Here is a 21,119-nt window from a genome sequence, read left to right as displayed (position 1 = left end):
AAGACCATTTAAAGAGGTTAGGATTCTGCTATAAACTAAACCAATGAATTTTTTTGAATAGCCAATAAATGTTTTACGGAAGTTTTTCTGATGCCTAGATTTTGTTAGTGCTCTAAGCACGTACTTAATCTGTCTGTTGGGTGATCCAGGCTGGCTTTAAAAGCAGTCTCTTTGGAGAGGAGAGGGCTGGCCATTAGTATTCCGGCACAGATACCATCTTACTGAACACAAAGACACCTATCACAAAAAGCGTTAGCAGAGACAGAAAACACAGCCAGGGCAAGTGGGATCAGGAGAGGAGAAGCATGGCGGGTACTACACATCGTCAATGGTACTTGTTTACCTAGCATACGTGGACACCTGCCTAAGGTCTGCAAGCACTATTCAGGAGGAATTTGTGAGGAGTCTAGAGTTTTTGCCGAGAAGTTTAGAGAATAGAGGAAAACCGTTTATAATAACTATGATTCTATTTTTTACTTTTAGGTTGATGTGATCTGGCTATTTTTCGTGATAAAAGATCAAGTATATTACAAATAATTGAATCTTGGTAATTCAGTGTCTTGAGGTACCATTACCAGAAATCTCTGAGCATTGCCTGTATTATAAAATAGCATAGATACAAAAAAAATATGGAGGCAATTGGATTTCTGTGCAAAGTGCCATAACATGCCCTGAAGGTTATTTTCTGTTATAGTCCATGTTCTGTCATTTCACTTTTGTTATTGTTCAGGGCAGCCAACACTATTTCTGTTTTTTGTTAATCACAATTTTAAGACATGTGTCAAAATTTCAATTCAATTCAACAAACATGTATTGAACACTTACCATGCATCAGGCAGAATTCAAGGTGCTCAAATATAGAAGATGATGAACACATAGTCTCTGTCCTCAAAAACTTCACATTGAAAAGGTACACCAAAAAAAAAAAAAAAAAAAGATTAGAAACAAGTATGATTAAAATAGAAATCCATCAGTAACGTATCAGCACATGGAAAGAATACCTAATTTAGTTGGTCGGTGTGGGGTTTCAGGGACAAAACATTTCTAAAAGGAGGTCGTGATTGGTCTTTCCCAGGGGAAGAATAGAAGTTGACCAGGTGATTAAATAGGGGTTGGGAACCACCCATATATGCAGTCATCTAACGTTTAACAAAGTCATAGAACATCTGTCTTAGTAAGAGACTGAGCATGCTTTGATGTAACTGAATTGAAAAGTGTGTATGGAAACTTGGAGAGGTAAGCCAGGAAGGGTAGGAAAAACCTACTTAATCCTGAAAGTAGGAGGAATTGCTAAGAAATGAAGCAAATGAGGGGCGCCTGGGTGGCTCAGTCAGTTAAGCCTCTTCCTTCGCTTCAGCTCAGGTCATGATCCCAGGGTCCTGGGATTGAGCCCCCCCATTGGGCTCTCTGCCCCCCATCGCGCTCTCCACTCAGCAGAGAGCCTGCTTCTGCCTGCATCTCTACTTGTGCTCTCTGTCTCCCTGTCAAATAAATAAATAAAATCTAAAAAAAAAAAAGAAAAAAAGAAAAGAAATGAAATGAAACAAATGAGGAGCATGATAGGATTTGCATGTTAGGAAATTCATGTACCAGCTGTTTGGAAAGTAGAATGGCAATGATAACTAACGCACTATTTGAGAAGACTAATTGGGGAACGACAGGGTTTCAAGGAAGGCTTTCTCACCGAGGTAGAAAAAGAGAAAGTATTTCAGAAGTAATGTTGGGGAAAAGGAGCAAGAAAATTAAGATAATTCTCACTTGTTCTTGTAAGTGGCTGTTTCACGAACTGAAACAAGGAAAACTAAAAGAAAAAGCAGATTTGGGTTTGTAAGCAAGGTGGAGGCTGGTGGTAGCAGTTAGAGAAGGTAGATTTGTAATGCTTGTGAGAGATCCTGTGGAGATATCAAAGAGGCATTTGGAAATGGAGATTTAAAGAAAAGAAGTCTAGGACGGAGAGAGAGATATACAATTGAACCCTGAACAACGTAGGGGTAAAGAGTGCTGACCCCCCCTCCATGGAGTTGAAAATCTGTGTATAACTTTTGATTCTCCAAAAACTTAACTAGTAATAGCCTTCTACAGGAAGCCTTGCTGATAACATAAACAGTAGATTAACACGTATTTTGTATGTTATATGTATTATATATTGTATTCTTATAATAAAGTAAGCTAGAAAAAAGAAAATTTTATTAAGAAAATCATAAGGGGGCGCCTGGGTGGCTCAGTCATTAAGCGTCTGCCTTCGGCTCAGGTCATGATCCCGGGGTCCTGGGATCGAGTCCCGCATCGGCTCCCTGCTCGGCGGGAAGCCTGCTTCTCGCTCTCCCACTCCCCCTGCTTGTGTTCCTACTCTCGCTATCTCTCTCTCTGTCAAATAAATAAATAAAATCTTTAAAAAAAAAAAAGAAAATCATAAGGAAGCGAAAATACATTTATATTACTGTACTGTAAAAAATCCATATATAAATGAACCCACACAGTTCAAACTTCTGTGTTCAAGGGTTAACCATAATTGATCTTGTTGCATCTTACACAGATCATCTTACACACTATATTTAATCATCTGTTCTATATGGAACATTTCTCTACTCCATGTTCCACTGAGTAGGAAACACCTCATTATCATTTTATAATATGAGTAAGAACCAAGTAAATGGGATCACAATAAGAGTCAGTTTTAGAAGTCAAAATGCAAAGGCAGTGGCTGAGAATGAATCCTCTACTAGCCATATTTAAACATAATACTTCATTAAAAGAGACACTTTGAATTATTCTATGCATTTCTTACATTGCCAAAAGGCAGTGTGGGATAAAGTTTAAAAGCATATTTTCTGGAGAGACTGTTTTTTGCTCCCAGTTCTGCCTCCCCTGAGCTGTGTGTAAGTTCTCTATGTTTCAGTGATCTCATGTGAATTGAGGCTAACGTGGGAATAGCTTACAGCACAGGATTCTCCTGAGAATTTAATGCGATGTTTCAGGTTAAGCATTTAAAAGAGAGCCTGGCATATAGAAAGTGTTTAACACGCATTATCTATCATTATCTTAAATGAACAGTAGTTTTTGTTATTCTTCTGACATAAGTTTACCCAGAATGGGGAAGAGTGGTCTCAAATTTCCTTTTATATCTGTATCAACTGAATCCATCACTGGTACATGATGTACATAGACATTATGCTCATTTCAGAAGGTGTTTGATACAAGGTCAATAGCGTACATTTTAATTCTAGGGAAATGGAGATCTTTTCCAGCACTAAGGAAAATAAAAGCACATTCAATATTTAAAAAATATATTTAGTTTGGGAGAAATTTAGCTGTTTGGCATTGTTTCCAGTCATCAACCAACTCACAGTTTCAGTTTTTCCTAATAATGAAGATGCAATCCAAGTCTTAGTAAACCAACTGTGTGAAGGACAAAAGGGAGAGCTGGTAAAAGCTGGAAATGGAAACAAACGCAATTAATAAGTCTTAATTGCGAAAAACTGAGGGCAATATTTGTTCTTGGGCGTTCCTGTGATGCATTCGGAAGCAGAGCAAATGAGCTTGGAGAGTGAATTGCCCATGAAGACGAGAGGATGTGGGCAGAATCCTGCAGCATCAAAGAGGGAAGGGGAATTTCAGGAAAGGAGAGGTTTAAAAAGTAAAGGATGCCAAGTCAAAAGTGTCAAATCGAAACCTGGCCCCTTCCCTGAAAAAGAACCTCTATCCGTGTATCTTGTGTTCAATGAAAGAAGTAGAACTGTGAGGAGGTCATTTAACAGCAGCATCACCCCTTGCTACGTGATGCTCAATTCAGCTTCTGGACTATAAAAATGACCTCATTCTTTCTCCTAACTTTCTAGATATTTATATGCCTTCCTCTGAATAGTCAATGGTTCTTTTTTAAAGCTTTGTGTATATCTTACAATTTTCTCAAAATAAGCACAGTGTCGAAAATTATGTATATTAAAATGCACCAAAGCAGCCTCTCACACCAGTTTCTTTTCTGCATACATTTCTAGTATGCATTTGATAGAGTCGTTCCTGGTTGAAGTTTTACTTAAAAAAATATGAAAGGTAAGCATGGCAAGGTACAATGTGGGAGATATGGAAGGGTAAGAACATAGGGACACTAAAGCATATTTCAATCTATCTAACATAGCTTCCTATAGGATGCACAACAACTAGATACATCTTTTGGAGAAAACAGCATAAAAACAAAGAAAAAACCGACCATGTAGTACAATTTGCTTCTAGGAAACCACCCACACTTATCGATTTGGAAATATATCCTTAGGGTATTTTTGCCAGAAACAATATATTCTTCTCCATGTTCACATGTTCAGATATCTTTTTTCTTTTTTCCCTCTACTTTAGAGGCAAACTGATACATAAGAGACATACCCCTGGCTTTGCCTATGTTCTAGTGCATTTTTCCATTGGTAAAATACAAACTTAGTATTCATTTTTAGCCTCACAGAAAACTGGTCTAAATGGATTCCAGGTGTGTTGGCTAAGGATGACTTTCACACGGTGACAGCCTTGGCTGCCAGGTTGTTATGCCCTCGGGGTGACTGACATGCTCTGAATCAGATTCCAAGCTCCTGGGGAAGAAAGATTAGGAAGAGCTAAGGTCACGCATTCATCTCTGGTCCATCGATCTCTGGCCAGGTTTGGGAAGACTAGGGTCACATAAAAACATGGCAGCTTTCAGCGAAGTGTGGCAATGGACTGAGGGGAAACCACGCAAATTATCTACTACAGGCTCTAAGTAGGGTTTATTCACCAACAGGACTAAAAGCAATTAGGGAAAGAAATTGTTTGGAAAAGATATACTTGTGATGTGACTTAAAAAAAAAAAAAAAGAGTTGTCAAGTTGTTCTCCAGGGTGGACACAGCAGTGTTGCGGCAATGACAAAACAGGAAACCCAAAGGATCTCATCTCAGCTACAGACTGGAGAGCTTGTTCTTTATCCAAGGTCAAAGAAAGGCAGGATAGCTCAGATGACACCATTCCTGTCCCAAGGCCACCAAAACAGAAAATGACAGACGCAGATAACTATGTTCTTGTACCAAGTTTCCCTATGCTTTTCTAAGAATGATGTGTGCCCATGGGGCCCAAACAAGATTCCATGATAAGTCTTTTCTGTATCCAACTTTTCTCAGATGAGTAGCACCATAAATATATATATATATATATATGACACTACCAAAATTTTACATGGTCCTGAATGTTTTATTCTTAATGGCAGATCTATAGTAATAATAGCACAAGTTTTGTTTTAATGAAGGTGATTGCTATACTTAGTTACAATAATCTTCTATTTGACAATAAAAACTATACAAAGGAAGGAAGGGAATATTTACTTAACCATTACTTTTACATATTCTCAGCAAGTGAAAGTCTATAATAATATAGGTGAGCTTATTCTAAAACTTACATTGAATAGTAGATGCCTAGCATAGCCAATTCAATCTTGAAAAAGAAGAATAAAGTAGGAGGAATCTTGATGCCTTATTGTTAAGGCTTACTATAAAGCAACAGTAATCAAGACTAGTAGTATTGGTGAAATGATAGACATCTAAATCAACAAGATAGAATACAGAATCCATAAATGGACCCACACTAATATGTCCCACTTATTTTGAAAAAGGTGCAAAACAATTCAGTGGAGGAAGAATAGTCTTTTTAAAAAACAGTGTTGGAACAATTATACATTCATAAGAAAAAAAAAGGATATTGACTGAAACCTCACACTTTATACAAAAACTAACTCAAAATAGACCACGGATATAAATTTAAAACATAAAAGTACAAATTTTTTAGATAATAAAAGAAGAAAATCTTCAAATGCTAGGGAAAAAAATCTTGGACTTGTCATTAAAAGCACAATCCACAAAAGGAAAAATTGGACCTCATCAAAATTGAAAACTTTGTGCAAAATACCTTCTTAAGAGAATGAAAAGACAAGCTAAGACTAGGAAAAAATATTTGCAGATCACATATTTGACAAAGGGCTAATATCCAAAATACATAAAGAACTCAAAAATCAACAGTAAAAAACCAATGATCCAATTAGAAAATGGGCAAAGACATGAAAAGACATTTCACAGTTAAGGATATCCAATTGGCAAATAAGCATGTAGAAAGGTATTCACCTTCGTCAGCATTAGGGAAATGCAAATTAAAACCTACACTCATGTCAAGATGGCTAAAATAAAAAATAATGACAACACCAAATGTTGGTCAGGATGCAGAGAGACTAGATCGTTTGTTCAGTGCTGGTGTGAGGTATAGCCAATCTGGAAAACAGTGTGGCAGTTTCTTATAAAACTAAACATGTAACTAACATGCAACCTACCAGTTGCACTCTTGGGCATTTACTCCAAAGAAATAGAAATTTATGTTTATGTGCAAAACCTATACACAAATGTTCAGCAGCTTTATTTATACTAACCAAAAATAGGAAACAACTCATCCTAAAGTAGATGAATGGTTAAAGAAACTGTGATACATCGTGCTAGCAAATACTGCTCTATAATAAAAAAGAATAAACTATTTAGTACACAAAACTCCCTGGATGAATCTCCAGGAAATTATACTGAGTCAAAAAACCTAATCCCAAATGGTTACATACTGTAGGCTGCCATTTATGTAATAATCTTTTTTTTTTAAAGATTTTATTTATTTATTTGACAGAGAGAGAGATAGCGAGAGCAGGAACAGAAGCAGGGGGAGTGGGAGAGGGAGAAGCAGGCTTCCCATGGAGCAGGGAGCCTGATGTGGGACTCGATCCCAGGACCCTGGGACCATGACCTGAGCCGAAGGCAGACGCTTAACGACTGAGCCACCCAGGCGCCCTTATGTAATAATCTTAAAATAAAAAAAAATTACAGAAACGGAGAACAGATTGTGGTGGCCAGGGGGTACAGGTGGGATAGGAGAGAGTGGGAGCAAGTAAGTGGAAGTTATAAAAGGTACTGCGTGATGGAACTATTCTGTATCTTGGCTGTGGTGGTGGTCACACCAATCTACACATGCAATGAAATGATATATAGGGCTAAACACACACACACACATACACAAACAAGTGCATGTAAAATTTTACTGCATGTAAAAATATGAATAAAGTCAATGGATTCTTGCAATGTCAATTTTCTGGTTATGATACTGTACAATGGTTATGACAATACTATGATGGGGGATATTGAATAAAGGTTACGTGGGACACCTTCGTATTATTTTTCAGAGCTGCATGGGAATCTCAATTATACCAAAAGAATGTAAAAAAAAAAAAAAAGATAAAACCTGTTTCCTCAGAGGGAATATCTCTAGCAATATTCTAGAAGAAGAACACAAAAATAATTTGCACATATGGGACTTGAGGCACATTTACATGAAACTCAATTATAAATTTAAAAACTGGGGGTCTGGTACCTAAAGTAAAAGATAATTGTATCTTTGGAGATGCTTAAGTTTTTCTTTCATTCAGTAATCTTTCTGACCAAGCACTGAATTCTATCTATTTCCACCATTCATCATTACCACTTGTTTTTTGCACAATAAATGGACAGATATTTTGGATACTGGTAGTCACTCGCAGAGTTTCAAAACCTCACACTGGGTAAGAGAGTTGGCAATAGAATTATTTCTTCATGGGTCACCTGGGTGCCTCAGTTGGTTAAGCGACCAACTCTTGATTTCAGCTCAAGTCATGATCTTAGGGTCATGGGATTGAGTCCTGGGCTCAACATGGAGTCTGCTTGTCCCTCTCCCTCTGTTCCTCCTCCTCCTCTCTATCTCAAATAAATAAATAAAATCTTAAAAAAATAAGAATTATTTCTCCATGAATGGGCCTGTTTCTTCACATACCCGGGTACTAACTGGGTATAGACTAGGTGGTTTGTGACTTTTGTTTGTTCTTCTAAATCCCGAAACATTTTACTATAAATCTCCTAAACTGGTGCATCTCTCAAAACTTCTTCTTACTTATTATAAAATTATTTTATTCTAGACTGGTGGGGGAGAAATCTTGTCTTAAAATCTCCAATTTCTTGGTTCAGAAGTGAATCAAGAGAAAAAAATGGCGATCTCAAGGTTCAAGGTAGAGATTCATTCGTTTAATTATTCTGCATTAGAAACTGAAGAAACCATGGGAATGAGCACCCAAGGTATTGTGTCTGTGAAATGGGCATGGACAGCCAGTGACAGGAGTGAGGTAGCAAAAGATGAGGTTCTGGAGAGCACGAATTTACACCAGAGCAGAAGTTATTCTACTGGAAGGCTTTGGGCAGGGCTTTGACACTATTAGATACAGATTTTGAAAAGATGACTCTGCCTGAAGCTTAGACAATGAATGAAAGAAATCCAGAGTACATGTGGAGGCTTTTGCAGTAGTCCTAAAGAAAGAAATGAGACAGAAATAAAGGAAGCTGGGCTTCTGTTTTTAAGTTTTTAAGAATTTAGAGACATTTCGAGGTAATGAAACTTAACAACTCTATTTGCAAATCTAACTCTTTGTGGTTAAGACTCAAATAGAAACAAAGCCTTCCTTTCACTTCCAAGATTTTTGCAGACTTTGTTCCTGCTTTTTATAAAATTGTACTTATGTGGGACATTTGGCTTAATTTTAAAGACATTTAAAATAGGCAGTCCTTTAGAAGATTATTCCTAAAAGTAGTATTTGTGAAATATTCTTGGAGCATGTACATTTTATTTATTACTCTAGGTAATCTTTTTCCTCTCACCAGACTAATGAAGAGATGTACCTGCACCACAAGATTAAAAGTCTTTGGGAAACTGCCCTTATTTACCTGTATTTTGCATTACAGCAGTGTTCGACAGTGAGGAACACTGTGAGAACCTATCTCATGAAGCTCATTGTTAAACTTATTGTAAGGATGCTGTTGCAATTGTTGTTTCTTATAATATGCAATATCCTTTTTAAGAGGACCTTAGGGAGAAATTTCTCACTGGTCTCAGTATAATAAATGAGTTTCTCCTAAAAACTGATTGCTTTTATCTAAGGCATACCTAATCACAATCCAAATATTTTTACTGCTAGAGACTTTCATACCTCTTCTATCAAAAGTACAGAAACTGATGGAATCATTATGCAATTATACTACTTTCTACTAAGGAGGCAAACTTGAGTCTGTTTGGGCAGGGATTTCCAGGGTCTTGAGTACCCAGAGAGTGGGATAGAAAGAGGAGCATGGACTCCATGTGGGCATGTTCTTTGGCCTATGGACTCCTTGCACTATGGGTAGGGCATGGCTGAAAGAGTTCTCGTTAGTGGAGGCAAAACCTGTCAACAACCAGCCAATAGCTGCTGAATGGAGTGAGTGCTTATACGTCTTACTGGATAAATCATCTGACTGGCATTCCAGAGCATGTACTACAAGATCAGATCAATACCAACATTTCTGAAATATCTCTTCAGTCACTGAGAAAATATATTTCATGGCTAATATCCACAACTAGGAAAAGCACTGCAAGATACCATTACTAATTCAATCCCCTTAGTGGAAAAGAAACAATTCCTGAAAATGTACAAGAGTTAAGAGTTTCAGGGGCACCTGGATGGCTCATTCGGTGAAGCCTCTGTCTTCGGCTCAGGTCATGATCCCGGGGTCCTGGGATGGAGTCCTGTGTTGGGCTTCCCGCTCAGTGGGGAGGTTACTTCTCCCTCTCCCTCTGCCCTCCCCACCCCTCACCCGCCCGCTCATGCTCTCTTTCTCGATCTCTATCTCAAATAAATAAATAAAATCTTAAAAAAAAGAGTTAAGAGCTTCAGAATAGACGTTCAAGGTATTTCACTTCTTTGTTTATAAATATATTTGGATCCATTGATCTTGATATTAGAAAAATAATCTTGGTGTATGGCTGGAGTATTTGTATATGCCCTGTAAGAGGTAATTTGTGTTAGAGGTATGAAATAACATTTATAAATCTCAGTAAGGTCAGGTTAAAAGAGTGGGTGGATATATTTAATCCACCGAATGTGAATGCTTAGCCTTAGATTCAAAAGCAAAGATCAATGAGAGGAGAGAAATACTCTCTTCTGAATGGAAAATAATGAATATAATTGAAATACACCAGAAGTGTGTTCAATGAGGTTTTTTTTTTAACTCTAATGAATTTTAGTTGAGTGTTTCACCCTATCAAATGTTCAGACAAAGCAGGAAAGACTAAAGCCATGGATAAGCATTTCTGAGTAGCCCTAGGAAAGAAAACCAGGGTCAAGTAAACTAACCTCCTTAAAATTTTGAGATTAGAGACTCCATTGAGATTTCTGATAAAAGCTAAGGACCGCTCTCTCTCGAAAAAAAAAAATGCCTACACTAAAATATTTACCTATAATGTGCTGAGGGCTTCAGCATCCCTAGAGGTACTTCCATGGACTCTACCATTTCAAGAAGGCCAGAATGGAATCTCTGCCTTCCATTATTTTTCATTCCCAGTATCACCATCCTCATCCAGGCAATTTTATAACACTCCTGCTCTATGTTATCCTCTCCCAACCTCTCCTGTTGAGTTAACACTTCCTGTTAAATGTCACTAACCAGTTAAAAATTTGAAATAATTTTCCCTCTACTACTGAACAAAGTACAAACCCCTCAACCCACTATTTATATCTCCCTATGATTTGATCACAGTTTATCTTTTCTCCTTATAAATTCTACTGTCCTTCCTGCTTTATTTCTTGCATATACCTAATAGAACTTTTCCACCTCTATCTAAGTTGTTTTGCTTTTAATGCCTTCTTTCCTGTCTCTGCCTATCAAGCTTAAGGTTCAGTTCAAACATCAAGTACACTTTAATGTGGTCCTTAGGTCTTTCCATACTCTCTACATCCCCCTGACATTTAGTTTGTCTTTCATATGGTGTTTGGTATATATTTATTTATACTGCAATCATTTATATACATAATTTATCTCTTTTTAAGACAGTCAATGCTTTGGGTTTGGGATATGTCTTGTATATCTTTTTAACCCACATTTATCTACTTAATAAATTTTTATTGATACCAATCATGTGCTTGGTACCTAGTATAAAATCATTAGCAAAGCATACATGGTCCTTGCTATCATGGAACATATAGATAGACAGACAAAACACAGACAATAAATTGGCAATGAAATAAATAATTATAAAATGTAAAATTCGAGGAAAGAAATAAACAGGGAATTTAGTCAAAAAGTAACAGAAAGGAAACGCACTGACAATGATCAGGAAAGATCTTCCCAAGTAGGAGACATTGAACTGAGAACTTCAGATTGAGAAGGAAGCTGCTATAGGAAGAGCTTAGGGAAGAATACTCCAGATCAAAGGAAAATCATGAGCAAAAACCCTAAGATGAGAAAAGGAAAACCTTTAGAATGTTCTAGAAACTGAATTAGAGTCTATGTGACTGAAGCATAGTGAGTGAGAGGAGGAGTTGTACCAGATGTGATTGTAGAGGAAAGCAGGGGCCAGATTATTTAGGGCTTTATAGTCCATGATAAGAATTTTAAATTTTATGCTACATGTAGGGAGCAGAGGGGAAGCATAATTCAATCTGTATGTAAAAGCTCTTGTAGGCTCTTGTGTGGAGAATGAACTGAAGGTGCAGGAACAACAAAGAATCAGGAAAACTGTTAGAAGGCTAACTCTCTAATGAAGTAGTAGAGAGAGATGGTGGCAGCAGTGGAGAGAGTGCATAGTGTTGACTTGATCTATGAAGGTAAAAAATGGACCTTAGAAATGGATTTAAAGTGGAGATGAGAGAAAGAGAAGAACTAAGGATAATTTCTAAGAAACTGGATGATTAACAATTAATTTGTCTTCTTGAGGAGAAATGGATTTGAGCAATTAATTTTAGTTTCTCACTTCATCAAGAATCACTACATCATGAGGCCCCTGGGTGGTTCAGATGGTTAAGTGTCTGCCTTCAGCTCAGGTCATGATCCTAGGGTCCTGGGATTGAGCCCCACATCGGGCTCCCTGCTCAGTGGGAAGCCTGCTTTTCCCTCTCCCTCTGTCTGCTGCTTCCCCTGCTTGTACACACTCTCTCTCTGTCAAAAATAAATAAAATCTTTTAATAAAAAAAAGAATCACTACATCAAAAACTAATGATGTATTGTATGGTGACTAACATAACATAATAAAATAAAATTGAAAAAAAAAAAGAATCACTAGAAGATTCTAGGAAGATGATGGCTTGAAGATGACTCTGCTGACCTCCTCCCAACTTTGGTCTAAATACTAACATGAAACCTGAAAGAAACATCTGGGGCCTGACTACAGGTCAGAGAATGAGAGCCAAGTTCAGGCCATCATAGTTCCTGCTGGTATAACCTGTCCCTTCTGGGTTGGGCAAGAACCTTGAGATTGAAAGTTCTTGGAGAAGACCAAAATGCCCAGGAAAAGCTATAAACTGTCTCCAAAACAAGGGGAAGATTGTTTCTGAGAAGACCTGTAGGTCTACCTGACCTCAACAGGGAGGAGCTGAGTGTTGGTCAGCGTCCTCTTTGCCTCCGAGTCTGAATGGAGAGAAGTGGATGTTAGATCCAGAAACAGCAATGTCGGCTATAGGAATGACTCTTGCAATATACATACCCCATTTTGAATTCATAGTGTGCCATATGATAAATAATGGCTTTTTTTAAATAGAAAAGAATATCTAGATGAAGGGGGGGAATCAGAGGGGGAGATGAACCATGAGAGACTATGGACTCTGAGAAATAAACTGAGGGTTCTAGAGGGGAGGGGGTTGAGGGGATGGGTTAGCCTGGTGATGGGTATTAAAGAGGGCACGTATTGAATGGAGCACTGGGTGTTATATGCAAACAATGAATCATGGAACACTACATCAAAAACTAATGATGTAATGTATGGCGATGAACATAACATAAAAAAAAAGAATATCTAGAATTACAAGTATAAAATCACCTCAGCTAAGACCTAGCATATCTAGAATTAAAAGTATTAAGCCACTTTAGAAAGACCTCAACAACTACACTGTCAGTATCCTCATGTTACATATAGAGAAACTAAGGCACACAGAGAGTAAATCACTTGCCCAAAGTCATATAGCGGCCAAGTGGTGGAGGTGATTTTTAATTCAGGCAAACAAAATCTGGCTACAAATGGTTTACAGTGATAAAGATGCCCCAGGTTTGGTGGCCATAGAAAGCAAATCATTTTATCTTATTGAGCCTGCTGTTCATCATCTATAAAGTGCGGTGTGTGGGTCAGATGACTCCTACGGTCTTTTCCAACTCCAAGGTTCCATGAGAAGCACATATCAATGTCTTTAAATAAATGAACATTATGGATTTGATATCAGAATCATGATCCATTTGGACTTAGATTTAATAAAATTAAAAATTTCTTAAATTAGGTTTTTTGCCCTCTCAATGGAAACAAAACTTAGTCACAATATATAGCATTGAAAAGCATTATATCAGCACTGACAGTCTTTAAACAAACCAATACAGAGACTTTTTTTTTCCTGTAATTTGAGATTAATGTAGTTTTTTTCAATAAATAATATCAGGCAAAGTAAAAAATGAGCCAATGTGAAGGTTTAGGTATCTAAATTTACAAATAATGGCCTGAATTAATGGAAAAATACATTTGCTGTTTAGTGAAATGCTTGTAATTATGATATTGGAAATGAGTCTACCTTGAATTTTTGATAGTGCTTGACAGGCTAAATAAAAAATAAGCTTATAACAGCAGAAGCAAAAGACAATGGATTATGATATTAATAGGTCATGAGATGATGAGCAATGAATGTGCATTTTTTATTAGTAAACTTCCTCAAGAGTTAGTGTTTTTAAAATCTTTTTATTTGGAAATAATTATAGATTCATTGGAAGTTGCTTTTCATCAAGTTCTCTCCAATGGTTACATCTTATATAATTATTATACATATCAAAATTAGAAATTTGACATCCGTACAATGTTCTATGTCATGAGTTTGTTTTAAACCTTAGGGAAAAATCCTTTATTTCTTCATATTTAATGTGCCTTTTCAACTTACACTTGTGGCTGAAATTGTGGTTGACATTTTAACAGGATAAATCCTGTTCTTGAATAAGGGGCTTACTGCGTGCTCTTCCTGCCATATTTAGCACTGCTTAAGATATTCTCAACATTAGCTAAAGTATATCCTCATTTGTCCAAAAGCCAGATTTTATCCTATCTTTATAGATAAAGTTGCTGCAAAGAAAAGAAGTATTTGAAAAGTCTGTTAAAACATTTTTTTTAATGGTAGAATTAGTCCTGGCGAATGTTTCTGCCTGAAGTCAGAACTGATGTTTCAAATTCTATGTACTCTGAATTTACAATTTTCTTTTCCTCTAGCTGCTCTGTGATCTTATCTGCTTTACAGTTGTTTGGAGTAATTTTCTCTGTACACCCTGATCTTCTGACAAGTATATTATCAGCTCAATTTATCATTATTGTTGGTCTTTGAGTCTGGTAGAAGAGGCAGTGCCTGAGTTCCCTCCAACACACAGAGAGGGTTACTGACTCTCAGCTCCCTCCACTGTGGGATGTGGAAGGACTATGCTGCAGGAAGGGCAGATTGGAGCTCTAAACCCGACAGGAGCATCAGCTAGATTATGCTTACTTAGATCTTGCTGCACCTCTATTTCCCCATCTCTATAGTGTATGTTATAAATTCAAGGACTGCTGAGACACTTTGTTTTTCTTTTTCTTTTTCAGATTTATTTATTTATTTTAGAGAGAAAATGCAGGGGGGCAGGGACCAGGTGGTTGCAGAAAGAAACTCAAGCAGACTACCGGCTCTGCAAGGAAACGATCCCGGGGGGGCGGGGGGAGCTGATCGTTGGGCTCGATCCCACAGCCCTGAGATCATGATCTGAACTGAAACCAAGACTTGGAGGCTTAACTGACTGTGCCACCCAGGTGCCTCTAATAACCATTTTCTATGTTTAATTCAAGAATTCTGTGATTTCTCCAATTCAGCTAGGTCATGCAAATTCTACTCTGTAGCCAGCAGTCCCTAGTATAGAATGTTATCAGCAGGAACATAGTTTTAATTCTTTGAAAGGATACAGATGATATGCTTGAGACATTATTGATAGCTTGGTTGATGGGTCAATGAATCTTTTCCACCGAGATAGTCTGGCTTGGCCACGGCCTTGACCATTGCACACTCCAGACTAGGAAGCCTTTGCCAGGCTGTGAGCTCTGCTAGGACATGAGCAGCAACAAATTGAAATTCCCCTGCTCAGTTGCCAAAAATCTAGAATAACGGATGATGTGTGGTGCAATAAGAACAGGAGATTTGGAGCCAGTCCTTGGTTTGAATCCCAACCCACCTCTAGCTAGCTCTATTTATAGTTATATAGGGATCAGGACTGAAGGAGGACCAGGGTGGGTGAAAGCTGGACAGAATTCTAAGAACAAGCACAGGGATAGTTTTATCCCCCCTTCATTTCAAACTGCCTTCTGGCAAAGATGCTCCTGGACCCAGAGTTGTGATTTCCGGCCAAGCAGAAGTCAAAGGACTGAGAGTAAATCCTGCCCTTAAAAAGGGACGTCAAGAGAGGTAGGATAACCTCACAACAGGTAAGTATAAGCCATGAGCACAAATGAAGATGAGAATTATAGACCTTTAGATTTGGAAAAAGAGTACTAAAGACCTAGTCCTCAATATCCTACTAGCTCCTGACCAGTGGTTCTTGACTCTCTGCTTCAATATCCCCAACTGTGGGTAATTCACCACCTCCCAGAGTAAACAGTTTAATTTTCAGCCTTCCTAATTACCTTCTTAATTCAGTCCTTCCTAATTAAGAACTGTCCTTAATTTTCTTACATTTTTCTTATTCAACGTACTGAACAGGAAGTAAAAAGGAATACGGAAGAAAAAAACAACAGCAGCTGTTTCTGAACCTTGGCCTGAATGTCTGACAGTAATTTCATTGGTTTTATTCACAGGAATAATTTAACCTCAGAATCCATGAATTGCTATGGATAAGCGATTTTTGGTGAGCATTGCCTTTAGGCTTATTTTGAATTTTATCACTTTAGAGAGAACCAGTTTATATTTCTCAAAATTTTACATTATTGTGACCAAGTTTTGGAAAAATTCCAGAATGGTTTCTTTTTTTATATCTATTTCAACTACATGGTTTGATGTTTTCCCCAAGCTCTTGCTTGCAGTGCAAAACTGTTCCCATAGCTCTGGTAATGCTCCTTAAATTTCTCATTAAAAACAAAGTACGAAAGCATACTGTATTAAAAAAAACTAACTTTAACAAAAATGGCCAATCTTAGATGGAACCAGAGTTACAATGGCTGTTTCATATTTGAAGCCTCACAAATGGTTAAAAGGAATCCTTTTCTTCTTTTCTCAAAATGGAGGGTTCCTTTGTATCCTTCTATGTTTCCTTAAATAGATAGGGATTATATATGAGGACAACCAGAACCATTAAAAATGAAGGGACTTTGTCTCAGAAGAATAATTTGTGTTTTCTGCAACCACAGTGCCATTATATTTTAATATCTAATACATAATTAGCAGAAACTTGCTTTACTACTCAGCTCTTCAGACTTTGCACTCCAGAAAAAAACAAACAATGAAGTCGAAGAGTCTAACTCTTAGGGAATCATCCATCTAGGAAATAAAGATATTTTAAGGGGAATATTTATACATACTAACTTAAACAGTGAAGATTACCATAAAGTGATAAAAAAAGAGATTCCACTAGTTAAATATGACTTTTTAATAAAAGTTACTAATTCTGAAGCATGAAAACAGAGCAGTGTTGAGAGGGAAGGCTCCAGAATCAGGCAGTCATGAATTTGGATTCTAGCTTCACCGTTACTACCAATGTGATCCTGAGCAAGTTGTTTCTTAGTTAAACCTAAGCCTATAATTATATGCTTAAAGATAAGGCTAACGCCAATATTTCACCTCCTTAAATCCTCGTGATGAATAGTGAGATAACACACAAAGATCACCTCCTGCAGCACCTAACTCATAGCTGTGCTTAGTAAATATAAGCACTATTACATTATTGCTTAACACTGGATTCTAGAAATATTTATTGCATTTGCTGTATTCCAGATCGCGTGCAAAGTACTGAGGATATAAGAATTTGAAGTTCTTTCCTTTATTAGTTCTCAAAATCTAGTAGAGTGGAGAGAAAGAAAAACAAATGGCAGTATAATGTGAACAGTGCAGTGATTCAGAAATGTGGGAACATAGTCTAGAACGGTCAAGGCAGACATCTCAGATAAGACATTGTGCTTATAGATGGCTTTATCACTGAAAGTCTTTTCATTGACGCAGACTTCTAGAAATGGTTCTTGATCCTTTATCAGTTATGCCAGACTCTCCATGGGTAAGGTTTCTAGGAATAAATTATGTGCTTCTAAAATCTGCCATAATTTCTTTAGGCTGTTAAGGAGGCTGTCCAGGCACTATTCTAGTGATTATCATTAAACAAGAGCATTCGGGGCCTTTCCAGAAGTGTCAGGAAGTTCTCTTGGGATCCTTCACTGATGGGAGAGAATAGGTAATCTTATATCACATAACGGTTTCATTGTGGCTTCTGTAATCAGGCTCCTGGGATTGACTTCTGACCCTTTTATGAGCCCTGGCTTGCTGTGTGCAAAATACTCCATTTCCCTAAGCCTCAGTGTTTTCCCCTATAGAAGGGGGAGCATAATATTGCTTATTTTATGAAATTTTGTGAGAATTAAAGGAGATAATATATATAATGCACTTGGCAGATGTTAAGTGATAAATGGAACACCTCTATTTGTAATTTAGTTCTATTTCCCTGGATAGTGAAGGGTGAGGGAGTCTGTGAGTGTCAAATTAGATAAGGACTGGTTTCCATTTACATTGTTGTGATAGCTCTATTTTCTCTGTGCTTGTTCATAATGTTCTCATTTAACGTGTAAATACGTTTTAATCCTGACATAGTGTGCTCCTGGTTTTATGACCAAATCTGTTGCTATGCTTGCCCATGGTTTTATTTTTTATATTTTAATAAGAATCCATTGGTTTATCCTTTTTATCAGATTCTTCTGAGAATCAGCCAGAGCTAAATAGCAACGCTTTGCTGAATACCCAAGACAATAAAGAAAGAAAGGAGCAGGGTCTTGGCAGGAAGATATGTTACCCATAGAAATATGAATAATAGACTCTGGACACAGGAAGTGGTGGGAGTGACATTCATACTAAAATAAACATGCTGATTAATTAAAATTTCACTCACCATGCTTTGCTTGCAGGCACTTCATTGTTAGTTTCACCAGTAGCCAAGCTGTATTGTCATTCTCTGATTTCTAGAGATTATTGTCTGAAATGTTTTATTGTAACTGAAAAAAAGCAGCTCCAGACTCATGAGCCACACCCTACCACATGACAATAAAAAAAAAAAAACACACATTTGGTGGGTTCCAACAATCAGACATGTTTATACCATTTCAGCAGTAAACCAAACTCAGATGATTTACCTGTTTCAATTCCTAACCCCATATTCTCATGATGCTCAAATTTGATGGTATTTATGCGAGGTTTTCTGCTTAAGCAAGCTTTTTAAAGCTTTTTCAAAATTGTGAACTATAACACACATACAGAAAATTGCATAAGGCTTAATTGGAGAGCATAATGAGTAATTATAAAGAGAACGCCCAGAATGAGAAATAAAACCTGCTGCCCTTTGAATTCTCTACCTCACTGTGTCTCCTCCAGATGCCATTCCTTTCCTGTCTGCTTGAGGTGACCATGGCCCTGATTTTATAGTAATGCTTTCTCTATGGTTTCCCCAAATACATATGCATCCCTAAAAATGTAGTTTATTTGGGGGTTTGGGGAACTTCATATGAATGTATCAGACAAAATGTATTATTTTTGTCTAGTTTCATTTATTTAATATTGTCTGTGGGAAATTTGGAATTGAACCAGAGTTTACTTAGTTTTGTTGCTGTAAAATATTCCAGTATATGAATACACCATGATTATCCATTCTACTCTCTTTGGACATTTGGCTTCTTTATACTTCAGGATAATTAAGAGCAATGATGTTATAGACATTCTTTTACATGTATAGTATTCTGGTCCACATGGGCAAGAGACTTTATGAGTTCTATTCTAAGGGGTGAAATTGTAACATGATAAAGTATGCATTTTTTTCAATTTTACTAGATAATTCCAAATTGTTTTCCAAAGTGGTTGTACCCATTTACACCCGACCAGCAGTATAATGCAACTCACAATATTCACATTTGGTCAATTTCATGGGTGTGTAATGGTATTTTATTGTGGTTTTAATTCACCTTTTCCTGATTACTAATGACATTGAACCCCTCTTATATGTTTAACAACAATCTGAATTTCCTTTTTTGTGAAGTTCAAATATTTTGCCCATTTCTTTACTGAGTTTTTTTCCCCTTTTTTCTTAATAGTATTTTTTTATTAAGTCTGGATACCAGTACTTTGGAGGTCCCCCCCCAAGTTTTATAATTGAGATATAATTGAGAAATAAAATTGTAAGATATTTAAAGTGTACGTTGTGATGATTTGATATGTGTATACATCGTGAAATTAACATGTCCATCAACTCATATATTTACCCTTTTTTAAAAAAAGATTTTATTCATTTGTTTGGGAGACAGAGAAAGAGCATGAGCAGAGGGAGGAGCAGAGGGAGAGGGAGAGGTAGACTCCCCACTGAGCATGGAGTCTCACTCGGGGCTCCATCCCAGGACCCTGGGATCATGACCTGAGCCGAAGGCAGATGCTTAACCGACTGAGCCACCCAGGTGCCCCTACCTTTTGGGGTGGGGGGCAAAACATGTAAGTTCTACTTTCTTAGCAAATTTGAATTATATGATACGGTATTATCAATTATAGTCACCATGTTATACATTAGATGTTCAGACTTAATTCATCTTATCTGAAAGTATGTGCCCTTTTACTAACTTCTTGAATTTCCTCCACCCCCCAGAAAAGTGGCAACCACTTTTCTACTCTGTTTTTATGAATTCTACTTTCTTTTTTAGATTCCCCATGTGAGTGATACCATGAAGAATTTGTCTTTCTCTGGCTTATTTCACTTAGCATATAATGCCCTCCGGGTTTATCCATGTAGTTGCATGCAAGGCTGAATAATATTCCTATATGTGTGTGTATGTGTGTATGTGTGTGTACCGCATTTAAAAAATTCATTTATCTGTTGATGAATGCTTAAGTTTCCATATTTGGCTATTGTGAATAATGCTGCAATGAACATGGGAGTGCAGGTACAAGCTACTTATTTCATTTCCTTTGGATGTATACCCAGAGTGGAATTGCTGGATCAGAAGGTAGTTCTATTTTTAATTTTTTGAGGAATCTCCATACTATTTTCCACAGTGGCTGCACCAATTTTCTTTCTCACCAACAAGGGTTCCGTTTTCTCCATATCTTCACTAACGTTTGTTATCTCTTGTCTTTTCGACAACAACCATTCTAACAGATGTGAGGTAATATTTCATTGGGGTTTTGACTTACATTTCCCTGATAATTAGTGATACTGAGCACATTTCATGTACCTGTTGGCCATCTGAATGCCTTCTTTGGAAAAATGTGTATTTAAGTCCTTCGCCCAGTTTTAAATTGGGTTATTTGTTTTTTGTTACTATTTTTATGGTATTGAGTTGTAGAAGTTCCTTATGTATTTTGAACATTAACCCCTTATCAGATATATAGTGTGCAAATTTTCCTCCCATTCCATAGGTTGCCTTTTCATTTTGTTGTATGCAGAAGCTGTGCAGAAGCTTTTTAGTTTGATGCAGTCCCACTTATCTTTGCTTTTTTTAAATTTAAATTCAATTAGCCAACGTATAGTACATCATTAGTTTCAGATGTAGTGTTCAATAATTTGTCAGTTGTGTATAACACCCAGTGCTCCTCACATCATCTTACCTTTGCTTTTATTACCTTTGCTTTTGGTGTCAAATCCAAAAAATCATTGCCAAGACCAATGTCAAGGATCATACCCATTATATTTTCTTTTAATTGTTTTACAATTTCAGGTCTTATATTCAAGTCTTTCACCTATTTTCAGTTGATTTTTTTGTGTATGGCATAGATAGGGGTTCAGTTCCATTCTTTTCCAGTTTTCCCAAA

At 37.1% G+C, this 21,119-nt stretch overlaps 1 protein-coding gene across 4 annotated transcripts in view; it reads right to left on the bottom strand.

The window, feature by feature from the left end:
- LOC145719754 (uncharacterized) overlaps positions 1-18,482 on the bottom strand; it is a 65,529-nt gene extending 47,047 nt beyond the window's left edge. For all 4 annotated transcript variants that reach the window (XR_014142588.1, XR_014142590.1, XM_081811316.1 and 1 more), the window contains exons 1-2: positions 18,223-18,482; positions 826-895 (exon numbers count right to left, since the gene is read on the bottom strand). Coding sequence is in view for 2 of the 4 variants with exons in the window: in XM_081811316.1 (XP_081667442.1) it covers positions 826-895; positions 18,223-18,225 (73 nt within the window). In the remaining 2 variants the exon portion in view is untranslated. The remainder of the gene's footprint in view (positions 1-825; positions 896-18,222) is intronic.
- Between the last annotated feature and the right edge of the window lie 2,637 nt (positions 18,483-21,119).

The sequence above is a fragment of the Leptonychotes weddellii genome, chromosome 2, assembly GCF_054177405.1.
Source record: "Leptonychotes weddellii isolate Sample4059 chromosome 2, ASM5417740v2, whole genome shotgun sequence".
NCBI classification, from domain to species: Eukaryota; Metazoa; Chordata; class Mammalia; order Carnivora; family Phocidae; genus Leptonychotes; species Leptonychotes weddellii.
Note: the sequence above shows the minus strand (reverse complement) of the source record. Positions and strands in the feature narration are given on the sequence as shown.